Raw genomic sequence first — 19,399 nt, 5'->3', positions numbered from 1 at the left:
GCTCAGCAGGAGCAGAGGTCCCTCCAGCCATCAGCTCCTCCTCACCTCTCCCGGCTCTGTGCTGCAGGGCTTGGCCGATGCCTCAGCAATCAGTCTCTCATTACAGCCTTTCTGCCCAGCGCGTTAATTTGATCTGTCATTTTACAGCCCTGCAGCTCCCTCTGAACAGGTGGAACACAGCAGATTCCTCTCATTATTTTAGTCTTTGTCAAACCAATATGAAATCAGAGTATTCTACATATTTCTAGATGTTCCCCTGGGCATTCATCATTCTCTGATCAACAGCTGTATCAAATACACCACTATATTACTACCTCCCACAGTGCTGTCTGCAATATGTCCTGTAAATACGACCAGTGTTTGGCCTTTTTGGCTCCTGCTCAGTGTTTGCTTATTCATTTCTCTCTTTGCTTTCAAAGCACTTGAAAAGTATTGAAAGTAAAACACACGTGCATGGTTACAAGCTGCCTCGCGAGCTTTCTTTCTGTGGCTCCAAGAGGGGACATACTTTTTTTGAGCACTGAAATAGGCAGACATTCACTGCACACCATTGATGCAATTGTGCCCAGCTTCCACCAGCACTGCAGCCCTCCAGCCATTGCAGGCAGGCCTGCAGAGCTCTGTTGGCACTCGATCACTTCTCAGCTCCACAGAAGTGCTGCCAGTCGAGGAGCTGCACTGCTGCTCCAACCGTTCCCTAATAAAACTCTCCACTAAGATCTGACCTGAGACAGTCAGTTGAGCATCCAGCTCAGCAAACCTCCACCCCTACTTCCTTGCCTGAAAGTCTGCACCCCACCTTGTGCAACACCATTGCAATCACACAGCTGTGTGCCCCATCATACTCAGTGCCTGCAAAGCTGCACCAGGTGAGCACACCAGGATGCATCTCTGCCTGTGCACGCTTGCAGGTGAGGGGACAGCCCATGCTTTCACTCTACCCCAGGCTCCCACAAACAGGAACACAGCTCTCCTTCTGCACAAGCTTCCCAGCAGCAGCACTATTTGTACCCAGCTCTGTTTTAATCTTTCTGCTGCCATCTAGATTCTGGCAACAACAAAAACAAGTGAATGCAATTCCTCTGTTTGCTTGTTTCTATGTCCGCTCTCTCTACCAGACCTGACACAGAAAATTGCTCACACCAATCATGGAGCTCCTTGCAAACTCTTCTGCATTCCCAACTGTTGAGCTGGGGAACCGTGTGCTGTATTCAAGGTGCTTACACAGACTTCATCTCCATACCTCACTGAGGTGCAGTTTTACCTACATAATTGGCTGCATTTTCGCACGCCGACAAAGCGGTTCAGGAAAGCTGTCTCACATGGGTTTAACTGGGGAAGAAAGTCTGCCTTTAATAACTGTGACCACGCCATCAGCTGTCCTGACCTTAATGGAGCTCAGGTGAGGCTGCCGTTCCCCACAGCAATTCTTTCAGCAGAGGTTCCAATTTACATGTTGCTGCCTCTTTCACCACAGCTTCTCAGCCCAAGATCACGTCCTGTGACCTGGCCAGAGGCTGCTGTCTTTGAATCATCTTATTTCTATAGCTCTAGCCTTCTGAGGATCTACTGAATAATCCCAAGCCAGTCCAAAATCGTCTTCTTTCCCTGTTGTGCTTTTCTCTTTCCAAGAGTTTTCCTCTGTTTAGGAACGTATGAAATGAGAATAGGGCAACCCTAGGGACTGCATAGAATCATAGAATCGTTGGAGGTGGAAGGGAACCTTAAAGGCCGTCTGGTCCAACTCCCTGCACTGAGCAGGGACACCCACAGCTCCATCAGTGCTCAGAGCCCATCCAGCCTGACCTTGTGTGACTGCAGGGATGGAGCACCACCACCTCTCTGGACAACCTGTGCGTTCACCATTCTTGGAAAGAACTTCCTTAGATCCAATCTAAATCTGCCCTCTTTTACTTTGAAACCATTTCCTCTTGTCACAACAGAGCCTGCTACAGAGTCTGTTCTCCTCTTTCTCACAGTCCCTCTAGATACTGAACTCTAGATACTGCTGCTCTCACCTCTCCCCTCAGCCTTCTCCAAAGAGAATCCAACTTGCAGCCCAAAATGCAAAGGGTAAAATGCTAACTTACCCTCTGCACATTTGGGAGAGGGGGGCACAAAGCTCCACTGTAGGACTGGGAAGGTCTATTTATGGGGACAACCCGTCTGCTGGGGTGACTATGGTCAACTTCTGTCATACTGCAGCTGCATTACCAACTGAAACACTTCATTGAGACCATACAGATCTCAGACAGAGCACCGAGCATCTTTTTTTCCACCCAGCTAAAACGTAAAAGATAGTAACACAAATAAAACTAGGAAAAAGAGGGGAAGGGAAAGAAGAGAAAGGAAGAAAGACCTTTTGATACTACTGGCCGGATTCAAAGCTCAGCCACCGCCCAGCAGCCACCAGCAGGGCAAGAACGAGTGCCAAATGACTCAGCTTTAGGAGCAGCGCTGCGCCCGCAGCACGAAGCCACGCTGCTCCCTGCTGGTCAGCGCAGCACCGGCAGCTCTCAGACTTTTATAACTTGAATTCAAGCCCGTAGACCGCCTTCCCAATGGAAATAAAGGAGGGGATTTATATTTGCTCTCCTGTGCTGGGCCCCTAACTCATTGCCTTGCGTACATCTACAAACGCCACTTGGAATACTTCTTTTGAAATGTTGCCATGCTGTAGATGTGGCTTTTCAGGCTTTTTGGAACTGCTCACACGTCTGTGTTCTCTTTCTGTCTGAAAACATACTTGTGTTTTGAGGCAGTCCAAAATCAACTTCTTTCCTTGTTCTACTTTTCTCTTTCCAACAGTTTTCCTCTCTTTTTAGTTTGATCCAAAGCAGAACCATTCTCTTTTAACATTTTTCCTCAAAGAAGGACACAAACAGTCATTTAGATCCCTTGCCCAGCACAAAACACCCTCCCCTCCCAGTAACATCCCAGACCTTGCAACACAACAAGCATTGCGATGTTTGGCACCAGCCCTCACTGGAGAGGAAAGCACTTGGATCTGCTACCTCTGCACAGAGGGACAGTAACTCTTCATGTAGCCCTCAGGGGCCATCCTACAACCCCAGGGGATGGGCCAGGGCTGGGATTGGTGAAGAATATGAATGCCAACTCCTAAATACTCTTTAAAACTCCTTGGCAGATGGCAGCACTCAGTATAAAGAGGAGAAAATCAGCTCACCCCATCAGATGGGGTATGCAATCATCCAAATCTGGATCTCCAGCCCATGAGAAGTTGCCTAATGTCACTCTTCTGGGAGATTCCACTGGTAAACATCATGAAACTGACTCTTAGAAGCACCTACGAGCAGAAGAAGCCTCAGAGCAATCCTATGTGCAGCAGCAGGGAACCAGGAGTTGGCCTTCAGCATCTCTTATCAAGGCTCTCCTGGAACTCTTCTGGAGCTAGTTTGGCCAACCTGCTTCCACACCACCTCTTGGTTACCTTCTGTATGTTCAGACTAAGCTTTGAAACAGGGCTGCTGCTACTACCTTTTATAAGAAAAGTCTTTGTCCAGGTTGAACCTTTTCAGTTCAATAGCCCCAAACATTGAAGAGGTGGTGGTACTTCCCACCCCACCAACTGCTGCTCCCCACCTCCACACAAAAGGCTGAAATCTCATTTTCCAGCTCCAAAGAGCCATTAAAAACAGAAAATTACATTTTATTTGCAATCAAGTGTTGATTTGTCACAAAAACATCAGTATAAAACATACAGCAAGGTGTGCGTCTTGGGCAACGAGCCACTATCCCCACTCCTTCAACATTCAGAAACAGTGACAAAGCCCTGAGAGGAAGGGATGAGAAACCCTGCTGCACTGTTCCCAAGGAACCATTATCACAGTGAGAGAGACATGCTCCAGCACACAAAATGTATGCTTTCATTCCATAGGTCTTGTTTTGTTGTTTTTTGTTTTTTGTTTTTTGTTTTTTAGAGGGGAATTCAGTGAGTAAGATCAGCTCTCCAGCTATCCCACTAGTTCCAAGGTAGAAGCAAAAGTCTGCTCTCCCAAATACAGCTCAGACTTCCTCACTTTTCAGTATTCTCACAATTTTCAGCAAAGGTTGGACTACTGGTATTACAAAGTCAATTCTAACCTTCACATGGAGGTTCTGCTTCTTTTGGCTCTACCTAAAGACTGATGATACTGTTTGAACCTTTAGAAAACACTCTGCTTTCCCTTGCAAGGAAAATCTCAGCAGAGAACAAGCCTTGCTGTCTGCATGGAGAGCAGAAATCAAAGGTTGCCATTTGGGGCTGCAGAGCCCGAGGACAGATTATTGGAGATATGGGAATTTTGAATTACAAATGGCTGAATGCTGGGCACAGAGCATGACACAACAAAAGGTGACTTGGTGGGCTCCAGGAGAAATAATGATAAAGCAGGCCACCTCTCACCACCTTATTTCCAGTGATGGAAATTTTTTGCCGCTCAATATTTAGGAGCATAGACAAAATGAACGCACTGTGAACATCAGATCCTGAGCAGACTCACAGCATTGAGCAATGTTTTAAGAAAAATTCTTCATGTTCCCTGAGCTGCAGGGCCAGGCAACAGCACAGCCCCACACAGCACTGCAGAGGGCACAGCAGAAGGAGGAGATGCATGCTGCCCACAGCAGATGTGCATGCAAGTACAGCACCTTGTGGCTTAAATTTCATGTAGCTGGGAAGCATCAGGGTGTGTTTTTATTCTTCTCCACACCAGTAGGCACAGTCCAGCTGGATACTGGTGGGATGGGACCAAGCATGCCCAGTCCATCAGCCTGGGGAGGCTGCAAAGCCTCCTCCTGCCCTCTCAGACCTGGGAAGATAACCCAAGAATACAACACTACAAATAAATAATAGGGCTTGCTTGCATCTGAAGGCTGAACTTGGAAGGGCAGAAGGTTGATTGTTGTTTTGCACTGTCACTTTCTAAGAGTTAAAGAAAAAACACATCTATGTTAAAAGTTGATCATCCAAAGAGCCATCTCATTCCCGAAAGTACGTAAAGCCAGACACAGTAGGAATCTCATGTTCCTTTTCCTTTTTGGGAGTTACAACGTGGCTGTATCTTTCTCCTCGGTGACACTCCAGGTAGGGACCCCAGTTTGCTGTGGGCCTGCAGCAGCTTGCGATGCGCTGAAAAGCAACAGCAAGAGGCAGTTCATATCTTACCTTATTCTGGGCTATTTTTAAAGCTCAATAAAGCCGTAACTCTAAACATGTCCCAAACTCAAGAAACAGCAAACAAATCATCTATGTTTTATAAAATATTCTGGACAAATTCAGCTACTGAAGTCAAACAGGCTGAGAAAGCTGTGACCAGCAGGACACTTCTTGCAAAGCCTGGCAAGAAGAGCAAACACCAGATCTTGTACTTGCTCATTTCAGTGAGGAATATGAGGCAAAATTCCAGGAAAATAAAGATACAAATATTCTGCAAAAAAAAATACACACGCACATACTATGTATATAGTGTTCTAAGTAAGTGGAATAACAACAACAAAAATATCACTGTTGAACATTTCCAGAGAAATAGACTTTATCTTCATACCAGACCACAATAGGGTACATTTGGCTCTACCAAAGATGTGGTTTGGTGTACAGATCCAGGTGATAGAACCTTGAGATATTCAACATGCTTTTGAGAAAAAGGCACAGACATTCCTGACAATGCCATGAAAAGCAAAATTGGGGACAATGACCACTGTGTTGTATCCTTACCTGAAAAAGGTTTCCTTCTGCCTTAAGTATTTTTACAACAGCCACAATGGGAATCCAGATGACACAGAAGATGATCATACACCAACCAACAGCAGTTCCCCATGTTGGATATAGCACTGAGCCATAAGTGGGAGCTGAAAACGTCACTAACGACCAGACCAAAATTGCCTGTTTAAAAATATATATAAAGAAATAGATAGGAGAGAAAAGCAGATTTCCAGTTGACTTCAACTTGTGCCATATTTCCAGTTTAGTTTAAAAACAAACAAACAAACAAACAAACAAACGACCCAACCTATCTACACTTCTGCAGTTTCTTCATGCTTTCTGAACATGAGATTTGTTGTACAGGATTCAGTGCTGAGCTATGGTCAAGCAGTGAGACTGGCGAACAGAAATCAGAGGATGTTGACATGCAAGCCAACATTTTAAACGTACATACATTTAAACAGAACTAGATTTCTGGGTTCTGTTGAGCCCAGCACTGGAGGGCACGTTACTGAGTAAGCTCAGCATCTTTTTCTGTAATGTTTTATGTGCTCTAATGTTCCCTTACTTACAGGAATGACAAATAATTATGATTAAATGGTGGCAGAAGGAAGATGTTTATAAAGAACATTTTCTTAATTATAATCTGAGGAGAATAAAGACAATGCCTTCTGGACAGAGACCTGCCACTGCTCTTGGATTTGGGATATTAAGCTCAGTAATACGACAAAATCCAACCATCTCCAGTCACAGCGAGGAACAGAGGAGTAATGGAAACCTGAGAGGTTTTATGTATTTTTACAGAACAAAAGAGAAGTGTCAGACAGGTGAACACCTGGACATCCAAAGACTAAATCTATGCAAGAGATCTGTCCAGAAAATAGGATTTCTATCAAACAAGAGGCTTGGTTTTAATATATATTCATCTGCAATAATTAGAAGCCAGCTGCTAAAATAGACAATCTGTTTGGCTCTGTGTTACTCCATGGAGCATAGATCCAGCTTGCTGGATCTGAAGGTGTAGCTTGTCCTGGAGAGGATGCTGGAGTCACCATCCCTGGAGGTTTTCATGAAACACAGAGATATAGCACTGAGGGATATGGTCAGTGGGCATGGAAGTGGGTTGATGGTTGGACTTGGTGATCTTAGTGGTCTTTTCTAACCATAACAATTCTATAAGTGGCATGTATTGAAACGTATGGATAATGCATAGGATGCTCCACTGACTCAGCTATACCTTGTCTTTGCATACAGAGCGTGGGCATTCATCCCTGAATATTTACATGGAAACCTATCCGTCACCAAATCAATAAACTCTATCACATTAATATAATCCAGTCATCTGTATTCACCACTAAGAGCACAGGAGTAATGAAAAACCAGCACATCCTCCACCACATCCAGAAGAAACAGCTCTTCTTCCCAATCATCATTTCAATGTCTTCGATAAATCTGTTTCCTCCTGTGGAAAAGCAATCACATGGTGTGTCATAGAGCTCATATGGACCCTGCAGGTGTGCCTATTTCAAAATGGCACAAGGAAGGAGGTGGTCAAGGTCAATAACTCCAGCTCTATGATAATTAAACAAAAGACTAACTATTAAGAAGTCATAAATCTTTTACTGCAGAAACAAATGTTTAATGTATGCTCTGTCTGTATAATCAAATCTATAGTCAAAGCGTGGCTTTTCAATGTCAGTAATTTACCATAAATGTAGACGATGCCTATTATCTCCAGGACTGCAGCAAAAAGAATTCCCCATCCAGCACAGAAGTGATCTATTAAGTTCACCCAGTAAATTCCTGCCTGCAGAACAAACAAGAAAGAGGTGAAAAATGTACCCAGTTCCCATAATATCTTTATGCAAATGAAGTTCTCTTGTTCAAGCCAGTTTAACTGACCACCAGTCTGAGCTTTTCAAATTCCCATTTCTCTGGGTTAAGCACACATTTGCAAACATTATTTCATTTAAACATCTCTATGAACAATTAGAAAGCACATCTGCAGATCTATGGTGTTTTGTCACGTTATCGAGATCCACGTATATGCAAAGTGTATATAGACAGCTGATAGCAAGATTCAAGTTTGGCACTTATAGTATTAAAGCATCAGCTTCACAGTAACGTGAGAAAGAAATAAGGTTAAACGTTGGTAAAGACTGCTTCATCATCTTTAATGCTGAGCTATAGGAATGGCTGTGCCAGTTAACAGCTCTGATAGGCTCGTGTTCTTACACAAGTTTCCCACATTGGTTGAACAAGGCTTTGAATACTTGTATGCCACAGCAGGATCACAGAGCAGGGAACAGCTTTATATTTCACACTCTTTCATACTACATCCTTTGCAAATCCCCCCGTCATGTTTCATAACCTATACGCTTTCCTTGACCATACACTGCTGCCTATTCACAACAGTGATCTTTATATTCTCAGTCCAATTACACATAGAAATCTGTGTTTCTGGATGTCATCCTGGCAATTAACCTTTATAACTGTAAAAGCAATTGCCTCAAGAAAAAGCACACAGTGTACTGAAAATCCCATGTATTTCTGGAGGAGTAATGATGTGTTAATAGGTTTTTTATGGCTTGAACAGAGAATTTCTCAAATGCTGTCCTGTTTGGTAGTTGGTTCCGAACACAAAGGTCCTACCCACATCTAGCAGCAGTTCCCACAAGGCTGCAGACACACTGTGTATATATGCTTGAAATTAGACAGACAGTCTTCTACCCAGTAGCAAATAGTCAGGTTGATGGCTCACAGGCTATTTATAGGCCTTTTATTTAAAAACACATCCCAGTTGAGTAACCACACAACACCCTGTAGTACTCCAGCACTTCCCCATGGGAATTTCCTATTTGCACATCCAAGCACGTGGACAGCATCGGTGATTCTCTCAGACTCATGCAAATGGAAGTGCTTGGGGAAGCTCTTGTCACATTGAAAAGGGATGTTCTGACCCACTTGCAGAATAACTAAAGCCATTGCCAAACCAAAGTGTGGCACCTTACCTGAGTAACACAGATAAGACCAAGAAAGAAGAGCAGTACACACACACCCAGGGTTATAGGGATTCTCAACTTTTTCATCATTTTGGGATATATATCTTGTATGGTGGTTGTAAGTGTTTCTGCAAGGGAAAGATAAGCGTGAGTTTTGAAGAGCACAATTTAGAAAGGTGCTGTTCATTTGGGATGCAATCAGTTACTTAAAACCCCACTCACCTATGGTGGCAAACTGGGAGTCAAGGCCCAAAAGCAGAAGCATGAAGAAAAATAAGAAGGACCAAAGAGGGGAAACTGGTAACTTGGAGAGAGCTTCAGGGTAGGCTACAAACGCCAGATCAAATCCTGGAAAGAAGCAGAATGATGGAGGTTACTGCTACGCTTTGTTCAAGCTCAGTTATACCAATGGTGCAACGATCAGCCTACCTGAGTCCACGACCTCTGAGACAGGTCTCTTCAACACGAATGCCATATGTCCCAGGACAGAGAAAATTGCAAACCCGGCGAATACGCTGGTGAGGCAGTTTGTTACACAAACAAAAATAGCATCCGAGTAGCAGTTGTTGTGAAACTTGTTGTATGAAGACAAAGCAACGAGTCCACCCCATGCCACAGAGAGGGAGTAGAATATCTGAGTGGCTGCATCCTTCCAAACCTACCAGAACCAAGAACATGGGAGTTATTACTGTCCATGGAAGCTCCAAGATTTTTCTATGTTTAGACTAAATATCTGATTTTATTTCATTTGAACTTCAGAATAGGTAGGATATAGCATGCTGGTGACGCTGCAATCTCCAGCACAAACAAGGTCCTCTATGAAATCATGAAGGCAGCATCCCAAGTATATTGCCAAATATTTAGGCCTTATTGGGCCAACTCTGAAGAAGAGATTCAGTTCATTTCATAGGTTGTCAAGATGTCAGTCTTGTCACAGTGCCAGTGAATAAGAAAAACCAGGAGAGGCCACAGAAACGAGCTTCCATTTGCTCACTAACTTTTGTTCTTCACACCATGACCCAACCAAATCAAATGATTTATGTGGGAAACTGTGCCCCTGCTGCATCCCCTCAGTTAATGCCTGATGCTCACATAAGACACCACAAATGAAGCACGCTGAGTATTTGCTTTTGTTCAAGCAGAACTAATGTACTGAACTATAATGAAAAGTCACCTAGGCTTCCTTTGCACAAAGCACCCTTCCCTACCCATCCAATTTCCTGAGGTGATTTACTGGGCGATGCACAGCCTGAATTTCTCCTTGAAATTCTTACAACCAAAGCAAGAGGGCATCGTGCACAAGCAATGTTTGATCCCCCACCAAGGGCCATCTCAGCCGGTTTTGCTACAGTGAAACTTTGCCTCTGGAGAACTGTTCAAAGGCAATGTGATAGAATTTGCTGCTGTCCAGTGTGGAAGGGAAGGAGCAAATTGAGAGTAGCTAGAAAAGGGGCTTGAAGCTCTCATAGAGATGGGGTTACTGGAAAGCCAGAAACCAGCTGTCTATACAGAACTCAGGGCAAGAAGTGAAGAACTTTTGACTAGATAAAAAAATAAATTGTTCTGTAAATTGTTATATGGGCCAAGCCCATATAACCACAGAAACGTGTCATGCTTCCTGACACCTCTCACCTCTGCCTCCATCAACTTGGTGATGTTGGACTGTTTCCCAATGTAATATTCAATGCCATCCAAAGCACCTTCCAGGGTGGCTCCACGCACCAACAAGATGAGCAGGATGACATACGGGAAGAGCGCAGTAAAATAGACAACCTGCAGAAAGAAGAGCAGGGACACATGTCAGCAGTGATGAGATGCACAGCCTTTCATGCATGAGGAAGGCCAAGGGTCTAGGATGAGAGCTGCTGGTACAAAAAGAGCCAACAATCCGGGAAGTGGGACTGGAGGTGAGCACACGTCAAGCACCGATCATCTGGCTTAGCCAGTTCTGGAGCTTCATTCCAGCAGAAGGCTTAAGCCACATATCCACTTTTCAGATAGCTCTTGATCAGTTTCAGAAATGTTTTCTGACATAATTTATTACTATGGCAAGGCCTGGACTCAACTACTTCCGATGTATCCTACTAGGCAACGCTTCCAGCAAACAAGACCTGAAGCCAGCCAAAATTAGGTTATCAGGATGGAAATATCTCCTGTAGAGATCAAAAAACAAAACAGAACAGCCCATGCTGGAAACTTCTCTCTTTACTGGGAACAAGGACTTTTCAGCTCTCTCAGACACAAATCCAGGTTGTTTGTCCATACAACTTCTAGTGTGGTGGGATCCAGGCCAGCAGCAGTGCGTTTATCATGCAGGCTGTGTTTAACAATACTATTGTTTCTCAAATCTTGGTTTCGGTGTTACGCAGGCAGATAATTGAAAGAATGGTGCTGGTTTCATCAAGCCTTTGTCCTGCACCATCAGATGGAGAGACTGTTTTTGAAGATCTCTGTCATCTTTGCCTGCAGCAGTCAACTCTCTCAACTATTCATCTCTTCCTTATTCCTGCCTAGCTAGATAGTTCTGGTTCTTAACTTTTTCCTCAAAGAGTCTTACTTTCACTAGAGCAGTGACAGTTTGAAGAGCCATTTGCAAGGAAGCCAAATAACACAAGTTTTAGAGGAACAATGTGGCATTTAAATGATGCTGGGAAAGCACAGATACTCCACTACAAAGTTCTGAGACAAAAGGCAGAAAACTTCAAATAGAGAGGAGAATAGGAGGAGATATTAGGCTGAGCAAAGCAAGGCAGGCAGTATGGAACTGTGGAAAGGCGTAGTGAGAGGAATTAGGGAGGAAAAAGAAAATGAGCGCAGAAAGGCTGAGAAAGTTTCTTATAACAGATTGAAGGAATAAGTAATGGAGACGCAACACAGGGAATAAGAAAGAGGTATGGGAAGGGGATCAACTAAACTGAGAGAAGGGCCTCATGCAGCGAGGAATGAAATACAGCCTGGGTTCTGAAGAGGATCCTCCCTACCCAGCAGAACACAGGCAGGCCTGGTAGTTCAGCAGAGCCAGAGTCTGCAAATAAGCACCTATGGACCTGGTCCCTACAGGCAGCTCAGAAATCTTGGGTACAAACAAGATTTCGCAACCTGGTAGGTACATGTACAACTGTTGGTAGGACTTGACCTTTATTGTCCAAATATCTGAACTGGTCTGTAGGTGCAAATAATTATTGGGTGTTAACACGGCATATGTGCATGTGCTGTCACATGCACACCTTCATCACTGCCAGCCAGCTGGCTGCCAGCACCCAGCCTGGATCACCTGCATGACAGCATGGTCTCCAAACACAGGGCAGCCCTGGTGGAGCCAGCAGAGCAGCGCCTTAAGTAACTGCTGAGCAATCAGCACCTTACTCATATTTTATATAACAGTTCTGAAGCCAAGGAGCAGCAGCAGAGCCTAATAGTGGGTCCAGCAGAGGGTGGTGGGTTAGCATCGCATCCTGCCTTGTGCTGGCCTCCCTTCAGTCCAGCTGACACTGGGATTCCTGCTGGGCAGGATCAGGTCAGAATCTGCCATCTGCTTTTCCTCACTTACCTTTCCAGAAGATTTTATGCCTTTAAACAAGGCAGCTCCAACAATCATCCAGGACAGGAGCAGGCAGAGGGCCAAGTACCACACGATGTTGCCAGTCTCATCCAGCCCAGGGGAGCGCTGAAGAGCCACTTTACTGGAAGCACAAAACAGCACAGTGAAAACAGTGATAGAAGCACCTCTTCAGCCCCTTCCTGAAGGAAAACGAGCTGCTTCCTATAGGTATTGGCACTGAGGGACATAGTTAGTGGTTGGGGGGGATGGGTTGATGGTTGGACCAGATGATCTGAGAGATCTTTTCTAATTGTAATGATTCAGTGATGTATTTACAAGACCCTGCAGGCAGCAGCTATAACTGCATGATTGGAGCTGAAAAAACATAAAATGCAGCTGCGTGTTTTCCATTCTTCAGCATCCACCAGCCCTCAGCTCCATGACTGACTCCGCAAGTCCCATCATGCCTTCAAGTTAACCATGAAATTCTAACAGCAGAAGAGCCCATGACAAGAATCAGTTCTCAGGCAGATAGAAATCACATGGCTGAAGAAATGGACATTTCAAAATAGGCTCTGATTATGAATAATACAAGTATCTTTTACTGCATAAATCCCCCCCCCCAAATAGATACCATATACAACAACACCATGTAGTCCCTACCAGAACTCAAGAGAAGGCTTCTTCAGCAGGATTATTTTTCAGCTTGCTACATGTTTGCTCATTTGCTTCCATATAATTTTTAAGGGCTCACACTCATCAATGAGAATTTAAGTTCCTCCTGCACAGATTTCCATGCTCATTCCCATTGACAAGATTGTTTCTTACTTACTTCCAGTACTGTTCACTGGGAAACTGCACAGGTTTATAGTTGATGGTGTCATTGATACATGTGAGGTTGTTGCTTGTGATGAACGAGTAGTTTGCATGAATGATTTCTCCATCTAATGTTGCATTGCAGTCCTTTACTGGAAGGGAAACAGCAGGGAAAAAAAGAAAAAAAAAGAGTCAATCAACAAGCAGTGATTGAAAAAAAATGAAGTTAGCCTACAATGGTAAATATGTTTTCTAAACAGTTATAGCTTCAGCTAGTACACACAGCAAATATAACCTACTCTCAACATTCAAGAGCTCTGTATCAGCATTTACCATAAAATCTGGTGGAAGGTTACTCAACACAATATCAGCTGAATTTTGAATTCCTGTCCCTGTTTTAATAGCGTCAGAGGTTATATGGCAACTTGTTTCCAACTGAGCTAATCACTAATAATTATCACATCAGCTTCACCTTTTGCCTCAAACTACCCTGATAAGAAAGCTAGGGAGATAAATATTTGGCAGTACATGCACTGCCAAACATCAAGAATAATAGTATTGAGATATGTCCTAAACAGTTAATAAAGTATGAAATCAATGCCTTATTGGTGCTCAGCATTATTGTAGCTGCAGAGGAGGCAAAGGATAATGAAAGCAGCCCTGATAAAAGCTATAGGAATACTTTTGCTTTGCTTAAGAGAGGTATTTGCTCTGCCATTAGGCCTGGTGCAATAGGAATGCAGTATTTCTTCTGGTACATGCAATTTCCAGGAACATTAGAGTTTAAAGGTGAGGGGGAAAATAAATAAAGTTCACCCTGGGTCTCTGTTGATTTCCCAAGAACCTAAAGCTGGTGAAAGAGAAGATGATAAGCATTATGCTCATGTGTTTAGAATCAAAATCCAGGAATTGTTTCCTGAAGCCACGGCTGCCATCTTGCTCCTGCAATCTCTCCCAGAAAACAACACAAAGAACACTTTATCAAGTATCACATATTGAGCCATAGCTGTTGAGCACAGTACCCAGGCGTGTTTTGCTGCAGAACTCATCTGCCCAGGAAAAGCAATCCGACCATGGAAGCACTTTTTGAAATGAGGCAAACAAGTAGTAGAGTGCATAGGCAATGATGACGTTGTAATAGATTGCCACAAACGTTGAGATGATGACCATCGTGATGCCCACTCCTATGAAACAGAAAGATGCAGAGTCTTAATTACTCCAAACTCAGGTTGAAAAACCGAAGAGCCTTCAGTTGACTTTTGAAAGGCTTCTTGGGACAAAGACTACTTTTAATAACTGCAAACAGCCACCAGACAGAAAGGGTAAGTCCATGAAATGAAGGGTATGATCTAAACTGACCATCCCACACATGCTTTTGAAATAAGGTTCAACTTAGACCCATAGAAATAATTGGACTAGTTATCAAGTCTAAGGAAGAAATTCAATAATTTTTTCCTCTCCTAGCTCAGTGGAAAGCTTTGATTTCTTAGTAAAATAGAGGAAACTATACAAGACTTAGCACAGATCATTTTAAAGATACCTTTGTAATTACTAGTTTTTCCAATAAATGAGAAATAGCAGAAAATGGCAAAAGTCTGCAATTAATACTGGTATTCTCCTTTGCTAAAATGAACTTTGTTCTGAGCTGGAGAAAATCTGCCAAACAGTTCCTAATCATTCAGGGAGTATATTTAAATTTATATCTTCACAGACACACAAAGCATTTGCTGTGTCTATAGACTTTTTCTTTAAAGATAAACACACTATTCTTCTCTTGAAAGGTTGGTTGTGCTGCTGAGTAGAGACTGGCAAAAAGTGCAAGTCAACCAGCCAGTCTCTAATCTCTTTTGTTTTGTAGAAGGTGGTGATTGAAGTACTTGTTGTAATCACAAGAAAAGAAAAAAAAAGCAAAACAAACCTTCTTTGTTCCTGTATTAATTTCTCAGGTAGATAGAGGACAAACAGACCAATTACTTAGCCCTTTACACCCACATGCACATAATCTGAGTGGGTATAAGTGAGTAAAGCAGGTGAACGGTTGTTTCCAAACGCATAAGTCTTCGTGTAAAATCCAAACCCCCACATAGGCTGGAGCCTAAACTATTGGATCCATTGGATCAGTTTCCTACCTATTGGAAGTGCAATGACCTGGTTGACTGCACACATCAACCAACTCTATATGCCTGCACCAACTCTGGTGGCCAAATGCAGAATGAGCACATCAACGTGGAACTGTCCTGCAAGTTGTTTGGGATTTGTAGTGTAAAGAAAGAGCGATAAGGTAAAGTTTGGTTCACAATCTCTTATGTACATTGGCAGGTATGCAAGTGGGGTTTTCCCCATCACGAACCAAATGTGGTGATTTTCTTCTCTCCAGATAGCTGCAGTTAGCATGAATCACTGATAAAGCCTCACATAGTTAGAAACTTCATGGAAAATCATTACCCACATCTGTTTATCTGTTAATAAGGAAGACATTTATCTGGGAATGTAACACTAACCCAGTTCCAGTAGGAGCATTCTCCACACATCAAACAGAAAAAGCTTCTCATAGTTAATAATTCTATGAGGAAATCGTCAATCTGCATCTGTTCATTAATAAAATGAGGAAATTTAACAGTACCAACCTTGAAACAATGGTAATATTCTCCAGATGGAAATGGGGCCTAGGCTGGCAAACTGCCCAAGGGAGCATTCCATGAAAAATAAGGGCAAGCCAGCTAATGCCAACATCAGTGTGTATGGGATTAGGAAAGCACCTGAGCAGAGAACAAGAAAAAAACAGAAAACAATGAATCTTTCAGTATTCACTGTATTCTTTATGACCACTTTGCCCCGTCTCAAATACCTGCTGTGGCTTTTTTGCTTTTTGCAGAATATAGAGATTGATATGTAAAAGTTGTTTTCTGTAAGACTAATAGTACCTATGAAGAAGAGACGTGGGTTACCAGAATTGATTTACATGGGATTATTCCTCTTATTGAGCTAAAGGGATTTTGCAAAGACTACTGAAGATACCGTTCTCAGAGAACCAGGAAAGCTGCCCAGCTGTAGGGTTGGCCTGCTTTTTATTTCTTTTCATTTAAACATGGACAAAAGTATTTCTTCACATCCTTAGCCACAAGTTGCAGCTGCACCATCAGAGTTGCTACAGGATGTCAAAGCATGAAAATTATTTTATACGGTTGGCTGACTCCTATGTCAAACAGGATCCCAGCATGGCTCTTGTGTAAGCCCATTTTAGAGCTCACATTAACCTGACATCAATGAGAACCGTGTCCTGTGGAAGGGATTGGCACTTCTTTTGTGCACGCATGAAGAATGAGGAAAGAGAGAACACAGCTTTCCTGAACATGACCCAACATCCACATATGTAACCAGGCAGAAATCCATCCTCTGTGCTGCCTGACTTAAAAGCCACTGAGGACCCAGTTCTCCAAGGAACTACAAATACCTGCTGTAATTTAAGGATGCAAATAGCCCCCTTCAATTAGTTGGGGCAAAGAAGGATACAAGAAGCAACACAATGGTGCTTTAAATGCTAAATCTGCTGCAGCAGATACAAATCACCTAACAGATAGGCTGATGTCCTGACTTATTTGGTTTTCACAGTTTTGTTCAAGAGCCATAAGTAAGGCAATCTGGCCAATAACTCAAGCCAATAAAACTTCTGTACTAAAATGCCATCTTGTGTTCCACATGCAGTTAGATGAACTGCGCTGCATTTAAGAGTCCAGAATTTGACTCAAAATGACTGTTGGGCAGAGTAAATAAATACACACAAGTAAGCACGCTGCAGATACTAGGCATTTGCACTCTTCCTAATTACCAATGGTTGCTTGGTGGGTAGACAGAGCTCTGGAAGAGCTGTCAGGGAATCTAGAGCCTCCATTTGGCTTTGCCAGTTATTATGTAAGCAGGTAGAGGCTTTCTGCCCCACACTTCTGTAGAATCTGATGGGGATTATTGCTGAGCTTAGATAATTATTCCAGCTTAGTTCATTTGCCCAGGCAAAACAAAGACAGAGAGGACTCAATCGCACTCCATAAACATATCAAAGTGGTAAACACTGAAGAGGGAGAACAGCTATTTAGGTTATCAGTGGATACTTGCACATTAATAAAGAGGTGCGAGTGATGAGGAAGTCAGAAGAGTTCTTCAATACTCAGATGGAAGCCTGCAGTTAAAACTAAATCATATCCCTCTCCTCAGCCAGTACTCAAAAAGCACAAAGACGCTTCTTCCTGCTCTTCCCATTCCTATCAGCGGGCATCATCCCAGTTCTCAGCGAGATGCTCACATCCAGCTTTGACAAAACACATCCAGCCTCAGGGCCAGCCTTCATGGCTCTTGGAGATAGCAAGGTGTGCCCACCCAGAATTGCCATTCAATACAGGTACCTCCGCCGTTCTGGTAGGTGAGATATGGAAAACGCCAGACGTTGCCCAGGCCCACGGCGTAGCCCACCATGGAGAGAAGGTAGTCAGCTTTGTTCGACCAGTTGCCACGATCTGAGTTCTCATCATTGTCGCTGACGTGAGCATCTTTTTCATTTGACAGACTGAAGTCCTTGGAAGAGAAGAAGAGGGAAGGCTCAGGATCACCCCAGTGGTAAGCAGAACAGTCGTATCCTCATTTATCTGTCCACAGCATCACCTGGACATCTCTGGGCAGGGCAGTCAGATAGGGTGGGCAGAGCCAGGTGGGGTGACCAGTCCAACTGGTCCTTGACCAGACAGCACAAACCTGTTAGGGTCCTCCCGGGAGCCCAAAGATTCTTCAGAGCCAATTGTATCCTGCTCCTCCTACCAGCTCTTGGGGACAGAACCTCCAGGAACCCTCTGCTCTGCCACTGTACATGCCCAGATATATCCATACTTGTCTAAGTGCTGAGCTCATCCCCTTTTGCCCACCTATTTAGGTCCCCCATATTCCTGTATTTACCTGCATCCAATCTGGATAGATGCTTTAATGTCTGCCTAGGTACACCATACCTCACCTGCCCAGCACTCCCAGGTAGCCATACCCTATTTACCCAAGTGCCCCTATGCCCACCTGGAGCACTTCCATACCCTACCTGCTCAGGTGCATTTGTAACCCACCTATTTCCCTCCCCCACACACACCAGTCCAAGCGTCCCTACACCTACCCGAGTACCCACACAGCCCACCTGCCCCGTGCCCCATCCCCACCTTCTTCTTCCCGCAGGATAGGAAGCCCGGCAGGCTGAGCATCCCCATCGCTGCCGCTGCCGGAGCCGCTCCGCTCTGCCCGCGCCGCCCGCTGCGGGCCCTTTATCGGAGCCGCCTCCCTCCCGCCGCCCGCCCCCCTGCCAGGAACCGCGGCCCCGGGGCTGCCCCACGCTCCGGGCGGGGCTGCGGGCGATGCGGTCCCTCCCGCCCCCTGGAGCAGCTCGGGCACCCCGTGGCCGCTCGCCCCAGCCCGTGCCCACTTCCCCTCCGCACGCCCAACCCCTCGCCCACTTCCTCGAGAACACCCGCCCGAGCTGTCCCGGTCCCCTGCCCACTTCCCCTCCTAAGTACCCCCTGCCCTCTCCACGCCCGGACCCGCTTCCCCTCTCACACACATTCTGCCCCTATCTATCCAACTTCAGCCTTCCAGCTTCTCACACACCTGCCAGAACATCTGACCCCACATCACCCCACGCCTCTCCCCGCACAACCACTGCCTGCCCGCCTCACCTCCGCTCCTGCCGCACAAGCAGTTCCCAGCACACCGGTCTCCCTTCACATCCAACACCCATCCCTCCCTCCTGTTCCTTCTCTCCCTTCTTCACGCTGGAGTCTCAGTTCAGGAGATGCATGAAAGCCAAGCGCACAACAGGGGTTAAACGTCGGTTTCTAAACACCTTCCACGCACAGGACACACAAAGACAAGACAGGTCATAAAAGCAAAGCCACCCCCAGAGGAGGAATTTAACAAGCAATGGCTTAATGACAACGACGACTTAACTGAGGACCTCCTGCGCTTCACCAAGTTGAGCAGCCTGCCCCATGTATACCTTATGGGCACCCAGGAGCACAGCAGCTAAAGCACACCGTGGTACACGATGGTCAGTCAGCTGCCTCGCTGCTCTCCATCGCACCCACTCTTTTCTCCCACCTGCATACACTGTTCTCAGTTAGTGAGGCTCCTTGTTAAGTAGGGCACTACCCAGCCTGAGTCTCCATGTGTTGTATCAGGAGTGAAAAGTGTGTGGGACAGCATCCGAAACGCAGGTCAAATCAGATTTATTTATCTTTTTAATCACCCGATGCAGCAGGTTCTCTTGGAGATTTCTATTTTAGCCCCTGGAAGGAAGCCTGAATACTGTGC

At 44.7% G+C, this 19,399-nt stretch overlaps 1 protein-coding gene across 3 annotated transcripts; it reads right to left on the bottom strand.

The window, feature by feature from the left end:
* Positions 1-3,649: 3,649 nt before the first annotated feature.
* Positions 3,650-18,970, bottom strand: SLC6A14 (solute carrier family 6 member 14). Of its 3 annotated transcripts, none has more exons than XM_085230623.1 (14): positions 18,766-18,970; positions 17,464-17,632; positions 15,691-15,822; positions 14,086-14,247; positions 13,080-13,215; positions 12,257-12,389; positions 10,339-10,479; positions 9,136-9,364; positions 8,929-9,054; positions 8,716-8,834; positions 7,412-7,511; positions 7,057-7,166; positions 5,717-5,884; positions 3,650-5,131 (listed from the first exon to the last, which is right to left on the bottom strand). In XM_085230623.1, the coding sequence occupies exons 2-14, from the start codon at positions 17,531-17,533 to the stop codon at positions 4,982-4,984; spliced, it is 1,776 nt and encodes a 591-aa protein (XP_085086749.1). In that variant the 5' UTR covers positions 17,534-17,632; positions 18,766-18,970; the 3' UTR covers positions 3,650-4,981. The 3 variants fall into 3 exon arrangements, with proteins under 3 accessions (XP_085086749.1, XP_010713265.2, XP_085086750.1); XM_010714963.4 differs by lacking the exon at positions 18,766-18,970 and adding an exon at positions 18,256-18,413; XM_085230624.1 differs by lacking the exon at positions 18,766-18,970 and adding an exon at positions 17,810-17,834.
* Between the last annotated feature and the right edge of the window lie 429 nt (positions 18,971-19,399).

The sequence above is a fragment of the Meleagris gallopavo genome, chromosome 9, assembly GCF_905368555.1.
Source record: "Meleagris gallopavo chromosome 9, MGAL_WU_HG_1.1, whole genome shotgun sequence".
NCBI lineage: Eukaryota > Metazoa > Chordata > Aves > Galliformes > Phasianidae > Meleagris > Meleagris gallopavo.
Note: the sequence above shows the minus strand (reverse complement) of the source record. Positions and strands in the feature narration are given on the sequence as shown.